Below are 13,384 nucleotides of genomic sequence, written 5' to 3'. Positions count from 1 at the left end.
CTTAAATTAAAATTAAACCATTGGTTTCTTATATGATGTGTCTTTCTAACGGCTACTTCCGCACGCTCTTTAGGCCTCCCAGGCTTCCCGTTTCATTTTATTTTCTTTTTAATTATTTTATTTGCATAAAAGACACTGTAGGAATGAAACAGCACATGTCTTGGTTAAGTTTGGGTTCACTGCTAGAATTGGAGGTGTTTATGGGTCGAGTATAGACTCGATTTCAACTAATGTTTTAAATTTAGGTTTGTGTATTTATTAAAAAATATTATTATTTAAAATAATAAAAATATTTAAAAATTATTTGAGTTAGGTTGGATCAGCTCAAGGATAAAAAAATTTTGTCTAAGCTTAGTCTAAATCAAGCCAAGTCAACTAAGTATATTGGATCGAGTAAGTTATGCACTAATCCATGGACGAGTTTAGGCATGGTAAAATTATTATAGAGATCCATATATTAGAAGTCAGATTACGCTATCCCTTTACTCAAAAAATGAATAAATTGGTCATTGTACGTTAGATCAAAGTATCAATTGGTACTTCTGTTAACAATATATTTCTACTGTTAAAAATTAGTGTCGTTGACAAAATAATTATACCACATATATACTTTATACTAACATATAAAGATCAATGTTACACTTATAATCTCGATTTTAGAGTTATTTAAAATTCTATTGTTAGTACAATATTATTTATTTTTGTTATTTTATTTTATTCGATTAGATTTAAAATAGTTTAATTTATTTTCATTTCTTAAATTAAAAATTCAGAATTATAATTTAATAGAAAAATCACAATTAAATAATTGTACATTAATTTTAAGTTAGTTTTAATTGGTTGATAATAAAAAGAATGAATATTATATATAAATTAGTTGTGTTTATTTAAGTATGCATTAAATGAACAAATATAATAAATATGACACGAAATTTCATGACATTTTATGATAACTCGAAATTAAGTTAAAATCATTTTCTAATATTAAATGAATAAAAAATTCATCCACCTAAAGAGAATAAATAAATAATTTACTATAAAAATTATATAATAAATTCTCGAAATTCTTTAATAAAACGATTTTGTTATTCACATTAATCTAATATTTTAAAAAAATTATTGCTTAAGTAACATAAAATAAAATACCAAGAACTACGAGTAATCCATGGAGCATGAGCTTTACCTGTTACAACATTTTAGGCCAATCCTACTATTATAATCCCATCTCTTCAACCCACCACCACCTGATTTCCATCATTTTAAACCACACCAATGTCTCTTCTTTTTGCTTGCATCACCGTGCTTTTTTGGGTTATCGGATCAGCCGTCGGACAATCAAGCTATGATTGCTCAGAAGTGGCGGATAACTTCATCCCATGCGTAACCTACCTGGTTGAACTCGAATCGAGACCGGTGGATCGGTGTTGCAGTGGCCTTCAAGTGCTGAACCAAATGGCGAAAATCAATGACAAGGGTCCGAGAAACATATGCCAATGCATTGAAGATTTGGCCTACACAATGAATGCTCCGTATGTTGCTTCTCGGATCCAGTCTTTGTCTCGAGAATGTCATATTCACTTCAGTTTTCCGATTTCTATTGCCATGGATTGTTACAGGTAACATACCTCACTTGTGCACAAATTCAAATTGAGTAAACTTTTTAAGCCCAAACTCAACAATTAGGCGAGGTGGACTTCCCGATCAATGAACAACTCTAAAGAAAATTAAACCTAGAAGCATTCATGACTAGGGCGGTTTAATCCAATTCAAAATATAAGCATCAAATGTTTTCTAACCCACCCATATTAATAAATGGTCAATTCAAGTTTGTCTAATCTCACAATTACCGCTATTTTTACACTAACCGCAAGTAAACATACCGTCCATCAAACCCACCTTAAATAACTTGAGTTTTGTACAGTTTTAGCTGTACCTATTTATCTTTCAGTATCTGAAAATGCTAATGTTGTGTCATTTTGCAGGATTTAAATATGCTAAGAAGATTTATATGAAGACTACTACCCTTTATATACATACATTATGTATTTATATATTAAAGTAAATTAAATTAACTAATTAATTATCTCAAATAAATTTTATATTTTATTAATTTTGTGCATTACAAATTAAAATAGTTGAAAACTATATTTTTGTTTGTCTTTTCATTTTATTTACAAATTATTATTCATGGACATTAAATGATTTGATTTCTAATATAACTATTTTTTAAAAATTTACCATCTTATAAATATGAATTTTAAAGCTAATATAAATACTATATATAATAAATTACAACATAATTACAGTATTTTTAAAATATAAATCTTAAAAAAGAGATGCATGGATGGTCCAAAATTCACAAGTATATAGACAAAATAATCATTTAAAAAAATACAGCAAAAGGTAATTTTTGTTTATACCTTAAAAGTACATTAAAGCAAAAATTGTTTTACATTTTATACAATGAAAATAAAACTATATTTTTGTTACACATTGTATGTCAATTTTATTTATAAAAAATTTAAATTCATGATGATTTGTGTTTAAATTTCACTACCTTAATTTAAATATTTTTAAAATTTAATATAAAATATAAAAATCTTAACACCCTCAAAAAAATTATTTTCTAAAAAGAAATTATTAATCATTTCTCAACCGAATTAGTATTTAACTAACTCGTAATACCAATTTAATTAGACACATCATATATTATAAATTATTTTTCTAAGAAAAATACAATTATAAAATAATATTTATTAAAATCTAAAATTTAAATATTATTACAAGTATAAATAGTGAACTAATTCCAAGTTCAAACCCTAAAGAATTATTACCCTACTAATTTTATCAAGGAAAAAATAAATGCATATTAGATCTCGATTAAATTCAAAAATATAAATACCGTACAATATTATTACAAATATTATAATTTAAAATCAAATTAATTTTAACAAAAAAATGAATAATCATAATATAGCCGAATATAAATTACTTATGACAACGGCAAATGATATAATTCAAATCCAAGTATTTAAGTACTCAAGACTCTATAATAATTATGCCATATTTGATGGGAGTATTATTTTTCCACATGTTTTAGTTATGAGTTCGCAACAAACTAATTACAATCGGTAATTCTTAGCCACACATATTATTTATTTGGGTGTAATAGTAAGACACATTGCATTTTCAATGGGAGAACATATGTTTGAACTTTGGAGACAACATTGTTCAGAGAGACAACCATGAACCCCGAATATGAATCGTAAAATAAACATGCATAATATCAAAAAAAAATTCTTATATTATTAAACTAATAACCACATGTAGCATTAATGTTTTAAAATTCATCAATCTCTCATCATTTATTTAGCAAACAAGTCATCCATGGTAATAATTCATGTGATTAGCTTTTTCGATTTTACTATTAGTTCACTCACAAATATAAATAAATATATGTGAAAAAATACAACGTAAAATCAAATTAATATAAAACATAATAACAAGACAAAAATAAAGATAGTTAAATAAAATTTACCCATATAAGCAGCTTAAGCTTAAATCACTTTTTAGGACTTGAATTTGATAATTTTTCTCACATTGAGACTTTAAAAAAAAAATAATCTAAGTTAGGTTCTTAATTTAGCAATTGTTTTATATTGGGGCTTGACATATTTCTTTGTCCAAGTTAGTCCTTGAAACCCTAGTAGTTTAAGCCGAATTTAAGAACAATTGTCAAGTTCAAGACCCAATCTAAAAACAAGTACCAAGTTCAAAGATTACCATAAACAAAAAAAATTCAAATTTTAACGTAAAAATAATTGTCAAATTAAAAACTTATCTTTAAAAAAATTCAAAACCCAATATAAAAAAACTGTCAAATTCAAACTCTAAATAATAATTTAACCTCGATGTTAATAGTAAAAAACTTATCTAAACCAACACCTAAATGTTAAAATACCATAACCCATTATCTATACCAATAACTCAATGAGATTTAGAGATGGATTTTTGTATGTACTTTTATTTCTTTAAATGTCAAATTAAAAGTTTGATTATATTTAAAAATATTATTAATTTATTAATATAAAAGAATAGTTGCAATTGACATTTGACAAAGTATAAAGAAGCCACATGGAGGGAGACTTGGATCCCAAAATTCCAAAGGGCATGACAATGTCAGGCCTCATACCCCCTAAAAAGGGCAAAAATCCAAAGCTATTCTACTACACAGGGTTTTCAGTAACCAGCCAACACATAGCATCTCTTTGCTTTGCTGTGCTTTCTGATGCTGCCACGATTCCCTTTTTGCATGCTTATCCCTAATTATACTTTGCCACGCCTCCCTCTACCCCCATACCATTTCTTCTCTTCTAGATTCTTCTCATTATTTTAATCACATTCAATCCCTATTATTTTATAATTAAAAATTAAATATAAAAACCTAATATGATTATTAGATACGATAAAATTTCAAACCGATATATAATTCGATCTCAAATTTAGTCGAATCACTAATATAATTATCAAATATAAAAAATTAAAATAATATTGAAAACTTTCAAATTAATATATAATTTAAATTTAAATTTAATGAAACCTAATATAATTATCTAGAAAATTCATAATAATATATTAGTATTCCACACCCCATTGCCTCCTATATATATCCAAGTCCCCCATCCCAATCTATTTGTCCCCTTATCACTCAACACTTTATTCTTCTCTCTCCATTAATCTTCGTTGAAAGAGAATCATCTTTGCTTTCGCCCATGACCACTGTTTATGACCCTTCACACCATCTCACCTCCAAAAAATTGTGTTTCAAGGACCTTGAAATCCCTCCAAGGAAAAAGCAACTCCATTGTTGCCACAACGCCGCCGCCATGGAACTTCCCCACCACGAAGCTAGGCTCCACAAATACCTTCCTTCCAATGAAGACAATGACGGCACCGATGATCCATACGGCACCGACCATTTCCGCATGTACGAGTTCAAGGTAAGAAGGTGTACAAGGAGCCGTAGCCATGACTGGACTGACTGTCCTTTTGCTCATCCAGGTGAAAAAGCCCGCCGTCGTGACCCTACTCGGTACCAATACTCCTCCACCATCTGTTCTGACTTCCGCCGGGGCGGTGGTTGTCCTCGCGGCGATGACTGTGAGTTCGCTCATGGAGTGTTCGAATGTTGGCTTCACCCTACACGTTACAGAACCGAAGCGTGTAAAGATGGTAAGAACTGTAAGCGTAAGGTTTGTTTCTTTGCTCATTCGTCACGTGAGCTTCGTCTCTTGCCGGAATCACAACCGCCATACAAAAACTCCGACAAGAACTATAACCATTGCTGCTTGTTTTGCCGGTCGGTTACATCGTCGTCGTCGTTGTCCCCAACAAGTACTCTCTTGGGTTTATCTCAATTCTCAAGATCCCCATCCCTGTCACCGCCTCTATCTCCCTTAAAACACCAGCAACGAACACCAAGGTACGGCGGTGATCGTATTAGTAAATTTGGAACCGAAATGACAACCAGTTACGATGATGTTTTGTTGAAGGAAGTCATGAGTTGTTTAGGAACCATGACTTTGTCCGAAGTACCTTCACCAATGGCTACTACTCCAAATACAAACATTCCATGGCTTGATGTTTCATTCAAAGGAGCTCCTTCAATGGTAAGTCCTTCTGGTTCTGGTGAATATTTCAATGGTGGTGGTGATGATGAGAAAAACAATGGAAACGATGTCGTTTTGGATCATGATCTTGACCTCGGGTGGGTTAATGAGCTCTTGATGTAGAGGAAGAAGATATATATATATATATATGATTTTCAAAGTGTACATATTTTATGTGTGATTGGGTTTAAAAAGATTGCTTATCTGATTATTGTTTTTAAATATTTTCATATTGCAAACCAAGTTAATTTCAATTTGTAAGGCTTTTTTTTTAAGAGATCTAATATGATCTTCTTTTAATCTACTTATGAAATATTGATGAAGTCAAAACTTTTGTTCTCCTTATGCATGCATGTATTTATGTATGTTGTTTGAATTGCATATGATGTATGTGATTAACCTAATAAAAATTAACGAGATATTGGGTACAGCTTAAAAGGGTTGGAAGAAATATGGGGTGATGACACATTAATTGCGTGGCAAACATGCAAGCATCCTCAAATAATAGTGTCCGATAATACGTGTACAAATACTACGTGTCCATATTACGAGGATATTTGTTAATAAAAATTCACATATTTCATCTATTATTTATCTTTCATATTTTATGGAAAATGATTTTTGCAAAATGTGATCTTCTTTATTATAATATTAACGATAAATTTTTCATAATCTAGAGAGAGCAAAATTTAATTATTAATTAATTAAAACAATGAAATTTATTGATTTTTATAATAATATGAAAGTATAAAATTTAAACGTAATCAAATGCATAAATTGAGCAAACATATCATAATTATATGGTTCCTACAATAATGTCCAAATGTATAATTAGGACTACAAGAAAATTGTCCATAAACTTGAAACACCAATGTCCAAGTGCATAATGTTCTTTAGGTAAAACTTTGAAGTCCAATTTTCCTATACTTATTATTTTCAGTCAAAGAAAGTTTTGGTGTTGGTCTCATGCAAAGACCTTACACAAAACTTCATCAAATCCTCCCATCCCATTGATATTATTACTTTAATAAATGTGAGAGGATATTATCATTTTACTATTGTTATTATTGCTTGAATATTCTATAATTTTATTTTCCTCTTAATTTTATTACTATTTTAGAGTTATTCACTTATTAAATTATACTTATTTTAATGTTATTTAATATCAAAAAATTTTAAATATGTCTTCAATTTATTAAAGAACATTTATTTTGATCTTTTAATATATTATATTTTTAATTTTTATATAAAATAAAATAAAAATTTAATATAAGTCAAGCCTGAATTTAGCATCTCTAGTCCTTAAATTAAATTCAAGTAAAATTTAAACTCACTTTTGAGTCGGACTCAAATTTATTAAAATCACCTAGAATTTTATTATACGATACTTCTCACGGAGACTTCTAGTTGCGAAATATAATTGTATTTCATAAATTTAAATTATCCTTTCTAAAAATCATTGTTATTTTCCGAAAATAATTTTCTTTAAAATAAAATAAATTATAATATATAAAAATTGTCAAGAGAGGTAGTCTAATATTTTTTATAAACAATTATAATTTAAAATAAATGAGAACCTCAAAATATATTTATTTAAAAATTAAAATACATTTAAATTAGTGAAACTTCAACTTCTAAAACATAAAAATCTCAGAATCATTTCAAGGCATATAAACATTATAATGTTGTATTTTATTTTAAAAGTTTCATCACTCAATTTCTTCATTTCACTTAAGGCTTTTACACGTTCATAATGTTTTATTTTATTTTTAATGTTTTCTTTTTATAAAATATGCTGCACTCATTATCTATTACATCAACACAATTAGAAAATGACAAAAAATAACTCATTCTACATAGTTTATATTATTTTAACAATGTTTTTGTGTTTTCGTATTTTTATAAATGGAGTCTAAATCGAGATACTTTATTTATTTTAATTAATTTTTAATCAAAATATTTATTACATAATATTTTTTACTTAAATTTAAAATTTAACCGTTATATTTTTTTTTTATATCGAATTTTCCATCAAATAAATATGAATTTTAAAACCAATCATAGATATTATATATTATATATTACAAAATAATTACAATATATTTAAAACATAAATTCCCAAAGGAAAATCTTTAAAAAATTAACTAATTTAATTACCCATTATGAAAAAGCTAAACTTGAAAAATGTATACAATGAGAGATGCATGCATGGTCCAAAATTCACAATCACTTTAAAAGGTTAAATTTTGCTATTGGATCTTGTATTTTGTATAAATTGTGAATTTAGTACATGTACTTTAATTTGATTAATTTTAACTCTTATACTTTTTAAATTTTAAAATTTTAATCCTAACCCAATAGTAACGGTTAAATTTGTTTGGTTAAATTATGCCATTAGTCCTATATTATGCGTGACATTATAGATTTGGTTCACATTTACCAATTGGATCATTCTTAGTGACTATATTCTTTGAATTTCAAAATTTAAGTCTTAATGCAAATGATAGTCGTTAAATCTATTAATTGATTTTTTGAGTAATATGTGAAAAATAACAAATAAACATAACATTACGTGTGATAGTATGTTTGCCACGTCAAATTTTAAAAATAACATAACATAACTTAATGAATTTAATAGTTATCATTTGGTTAGGACTAAAATTTTGAAATTCTAAAAGTATAAAAACTAAAAATAACAAAATTAAAATACAAATACCAAATCCATAATTTACATAAAATACAAGTTGTAATAGCAAACTTGCACCTCTAAAAACAAATACAGCAAAAGGTAATTTTGTTTATACCTTAAAGTACATTAAAGAACATTTGCTTTTTATTATCTTTAATTTTTATGTTTAAATGAATTTTTATAAAATTTATATAAAATATGAAAACAAAAAAATTATTATTTTGTGAAAGTAAGAAAGTTTTAATTATTTCTCAATTAAATTAATAGTCAATTAATTCTCACACCGTGATAAAATGCATATACCATATTAGACTAAAAATAACATAAATACCACATTAAGCATTTATATTTTTATAATCTTTTTATTTCTTTAAATGTAATTTTTTTAACATTAATCTCATTATATGTTCTTATCATTTTTATCTTTCTTCAACAATGCGTGGATCTACTCGAGCCCTCCCACTCATAAATAGGAGGATAATACGTTTCAACGCACTCGAACCCATGTCTTTTTGTATTGATAATAATACTGATATCAATTAAACTAAATCTTGATTCACTTAAATGTAATCTTAAACTCCCATTATATTAAAAAAAATATTATTAATTTTTAATTATAAAAGAATAGTTGCAATTGACATTTGACAAAGTATAAAGAAGCCACATGGAGGGAGACTTGGATCCCAAAATTCCAAAGGGCATGACAATGTCAGGCCTCATACCCCCTAAAAAGGGCATAAATCCAAGGCTGTTCTTAAACACAAGGCTTTCAGTAATCAGCCAACACATAGCATCTCTTTGCTTTGCTGTGCTTTCTGATGCTGCCACGATTCCCTTTTTGCATGCTTACCCCTAATAATGTTTAGCCACGCCTCCCCTCACCCCCATACCCTTAACTTCTTCTCTTCTACATTCTCATTCTTATTATAATCACATTCAATTCCAATTATTTATTATTCGAACTAATATTTTAATAATTTATTTATCAAGTTTATGAAAATAATTATATTTTTACAGGTCTGAAATTTTAAATCTTGTTCCATATTTCTATCATTTTGAGGTATAACATTATCTTAATTAATATATATTTAACTCAGTAATTTTTATTTAAAATAAATAGTTTTATATTTCTTTTATTAACACAAAATTTGACACAACATACATTAAATACAAAATATGACAGTTCAATTATTATCACAAAAACGAAAACAACATAAGATCAAATACGTTTAAACATTTTTCTCTTCAATTGTAGATATTGTATAAATAAGACCTAAAACTATAGTCTAATTGAATCTCTATCTGTGTCTCATTTTCGTACACACTCTCTATAATATAAAACTAATGCTTGTTGGGTGGAAAGATAAGCAACTTGATATCCCTTAAATCAGGTATTCTATTCAAATCTTATGAATGAAAAAAAAAAAAAACAAGCTCTTGTGGAGCTTTGTTCCACTTTTTTAAGGGCTTGACTGGTCTTAGCTTCAAATTTAGTCAAAACTTAATATAATTATTGGATATCGAAGAATTTCAGACTAATATTAATATATAGCTCAACTTTAAATTTAGTCGAACCTAATATGATTATCAAATATTAAAAATTTCAGAATAATATATAACTTAACTTTAAATTTAGTCAAAACCTAATATAATTACTAAATAGACTGAAAATTTTTACATTAATATACCGTTCAATTTTAAATCCCAAATTAGTTACAATTTTAAACTAATACATTAGTGAAAACCTAATATAATTACAGGATATTAGTATTCCACACCCCCATGGCCCCTATATATATCCAAGTCCTCCATCCCAATCCATTTGTCCCCTTATCACTCAACACTTTATTCTTCTCTCTCCATTAATCTTCATTGAAAGAAAATCATCTTTGCTTTCACCCATGACCACTGTTTATGACCCTTCACACCATCTCACCTCCAAAAATTTGTGTTTCAAGGACCTTGAAATCCCTCCAAGGAAAAAGCAACTCCATTGTTGCCCCAACGCCGCCGCCATGGAACTTCCCCACCACGAAGCTAGGCTCCACAAATACCTCCCCTCCAATGAAGACGATGACGGTACCGAGGATCCATACGGCACCGACCATTTCCGTATATACGAGTTCAAAGTAAGAAGGTGTACAAGGAGCCGTAGCCATGACTGGACTGACTGTCCCTTCGCTCATCCAGGTGAAAAAGCCCGCCGTCGTGACCCTACTCGGTACCAGTACTCCTCCACCATCTGTTCTGACTACCGGCGTGGCAGTGAGTGCCCTCGCGGCGATGACTGTGAGTTCGCTCATGGAGTGTTTGAGTGTTGGCTTCACCCTACACGTTACAGAACCGAAGCTTGTAAAGATGGTAAGAATTGCAAGCGTAAGGTTTGTTTCTTTGCTCATTCGTCACGTGAGCTTCGTCTCTTGCCGGAATCACCACCGCCATTGAAGTATAAAAACCCTGACAAGAACTATAACCATTGCTGCTTGTTTTGCCGGTCGGTAACATCATCGTCGTCGTTGTCCCCGACAAGTACTCTCTTGGGTTTATCTCATTTCTCGAGATCCCCGTCCCTATCGCCGCCTTTATCTCCCTTAAAACACCAGCAAAGAACACCAAGGTACGGTGGTGATCGTATCAGTATATTTGGAACCGAAATGACAACCAGTTACGATGATGTTTTGTTAAAGGAAGTAATGAGTTGTTTAGGAACCATGAATTTATCCGAAGTAACTTCACCAATGGCGCCTACTGCAAATACAAACATTCCATGGCTTGATGTTTCATTCAAAGGAGCTCCTTCAATGGTAAGTCCTTCTGGTTCTGATGAATATTTCAATGGTGGTGGTGATGATGAGAAAAACAATGGAAACGGTGTCGTTTTGGATCATGATCTTGACCTCGGATGGGTTAATGAGTTGCTGATGTAGTGAAGGAAGGTGATAAATCATATATATATATATATATATGATCTTGGAAGTGTATATATTTATGTGTGATTGGGTTTAAAAACAATTGCTGGTCTGATTTATTGTTATTAAATATTTTATTATTGCAAACCAAGTTGATTTCAGTTTGTAAGTTTTTTGAAGGGATCTAATATGATCTTTTTATTTGTCTACTTTTTTTTTAACTTCTGAATATTGATAAAGTCAACCTTTTTATTCCTATGTATGCATGTATGTATGTGACGGTATTTATGTATGTTTGAAATGCATGTGATGTACGTGATTAACCTAATAGTAAGAACGAGAAGAACGAGATTTTGGGTCCAAAATTCATACCTAAAAGTTAAGGAAGGAATATATAAGGGATGATCACAGATTAATTACGTGGCAAACATGCAAGCATCCTCAAATATGAGGGAGTTACCCGATAATACGTGTCCGATGATATGACGTGTGAATATTGCCAGTATATTTGTTCATATATATATATATATATAACACTAATAAAATTTAGTAATTAATAAAAATACACGAATTTAATCTTAAAACTTATAACACGGATTATTTACTTCAACCAAAATTAAGTAAATTCATTTAGATTTCAATTGACCTAAATAATAATTTTTACTTTGTGCACCATAATTTAATAATAATATACTTTTTTTAATTAGAATAAAATTATTATAAATTTGCACAATTTTTCAACTAAATATTTCAATATATAGATCATTATTAAGTCTTTCTGAATTCCAAATATTAATATTAATTTTTATTTAAATTCATCCATAATCACAAATAGAAAATTCTGGATCATTCACTTTTTCTTAAGAAAATATAGGTTTCTTAGATTTAATTTTTTAAAATTTAAAAATCTTTCTTTTAGATATTAAACAAGTTAACCAGTTTTGCATTGTTTACATTATAATATTTTACATATATTTATTTTATACTTTTTTAATCATTGGTGGCTTAAATGGTACCATACTTACAAATATGGGTACTAATCCCCCACATGTAGTTAATTTACATAATTAAATATTAACATCTCTTCCATGAACCCTTAACAATATCTTTCTATTATTAAGAGTTCGATCAATTACAAGATAAATTATAACCCATTTTGAAAATAAATTTTAATTTTTTCTCTAAACTTATTTTTCGACCAATAATTTTATCTTAAGCTTCTTAAATTTTAAACTTAAGCATAATCAAATAATCAGTAAATAATATATAAACCCATTTCCTTAGTTTTTGCCAAAGATATATTTATTTATGTGTATGAAAGAAAGAAAAAAGCAAAAATATTACTCCATTACCATAGGTAGTAGTGGGGTAAAAACTTAAGGTTAAATTGATTATTTATGAGCATGAAAGAAGAAAATCATTGACATTCACATCATAATATTAAATTTGTTTCCTAGGAGGGTACACTTGTATTTGAAACATTTTAGCTGTGGTGGTGGGGAAATTATTCACATGCTTCTGCTTCTTCTGATTCAATTCATTGGTTGTCTACAATGATGAATTAATCAGGATGACAATAGAACGAGACGAGATTATATATATAAACATCGTTCAACGATGCTTCATACAGCTCCACCATATTTAGGGTTTCATTTGTTTAATATTATCGAATTATATATATTTATATATTAATGTATATATTCAACATATATACTCAAAGATATATAGTATATTATAGAATAAATAAAATAGTAAATTTAAATGTAAAGATTGATTGAATTTTAACTCGATTGGCATCGACATTGTTGCTATAGTGTAAGAGGATGAAAGTTCGAGTGCACTGAAACGTATTATCTTAGAATGATAATAACCTATAATGAGATTAATGTTACATTTTACTTTTTGATTGAAACCGATTTAGAAGCAATTCAAGATATATTATATTCATAAAACTTTTAAGGGTTTATAAAGATTTTTGCTACTTGTCAATTAAGTCCACTTTGATATCAATACTTTTTGTCTATCCATTTTGATACTTACGCTTTGATAATCAAGTTCATTTTGATTTCTGAATTTAAAACTCCGTTTTCTTTTTTAATTTTCGAGTGATAACATAA

General features: G+C 28.4%; 3 protein-coding genes across 3 annotated transcripts; all 3 read left to right on the top strand.

Annotated features, from left to right (window-relative positions):
• Positions 1 to 1,272: 1,272 nt before the first annotated feature.
• On the top strand, positions 1,273 to 1,989 carry LOC108481297 (non-specific lipid-transfer protein 13-like). Its single transcript, XM_017784449.1, has 2 exons — positions 1,273 to 1,616; positions 1,983 to 1,989. Exons 1-2 carry the CDS (start codon positions 1,273 to 1,275, stop codon positions 1,987 to 1,989), a joined length of 351 nt encoding a protein of 116 aa, XP_017639938.1.
• A 2,619-nt stretch (positions 1,990 to 4,608) lies between these two features.
• On the top strand, positions 4,609 to 5,999 carry LOC108480647 (zinc finger CCCH domain-containing protein 2-like). Its single transcript, XM_017783701.2, has one exon. The coding sequence runs from the start codon at positions 4,773 to 4,775 to the stop codon at positions 5,790 to 5,792; it is 1,020 nt and encodes a 339-aa protein (XP_017639190.1). The 5' UTR covers positions 4,609 to 4,772; the 3' UTR covers positions 5,793 to 5,999.
• A 4,180-nt stretch (positions 6,000 to 10,179) lies between these two features.
• Positions 10,180 to 11,436, top strand: LOC108481975 (zinc finger CCCH domain-containing protein 2-like). Its single transcript, XM_017785076.2, has one exon. The coding sequence runs from the start codon at positions 10,260 to 10,262 to the stop codon at positions 11,283 to 11,285; it is 1,026 nt and encodes a 341-aa protein (XP_017640565.1). The 5' UTR covers positions 10,180 to 10,259; the 3' UTR covers positions 11,286 to 11,436.
• The last annotated feature ends 1,948 nt before the right edge of the window (positions 11,437 to 13,384 follow it).

Source organism: Gossypium arboreum, chromosome 1, assembly GCF_025698485.1.
Source record: "Gossypium arboreum isolate Shixiya-1 chromosome 1, ASM2569848v2, whole genome shotgun sequence".
NCBI classification, from domain to species: domain Eukaryota; kingdom Viridiplantae; phylum Streptophyta; class Magnoliopsida; order Malvales; family Malvaceae; genus Gossypium; species Gossypium arboreum.
Note: the sequence above shows the minus strand (reverse complement) of the source record. Positions and strands in the feature narration are given on the sequence as shown.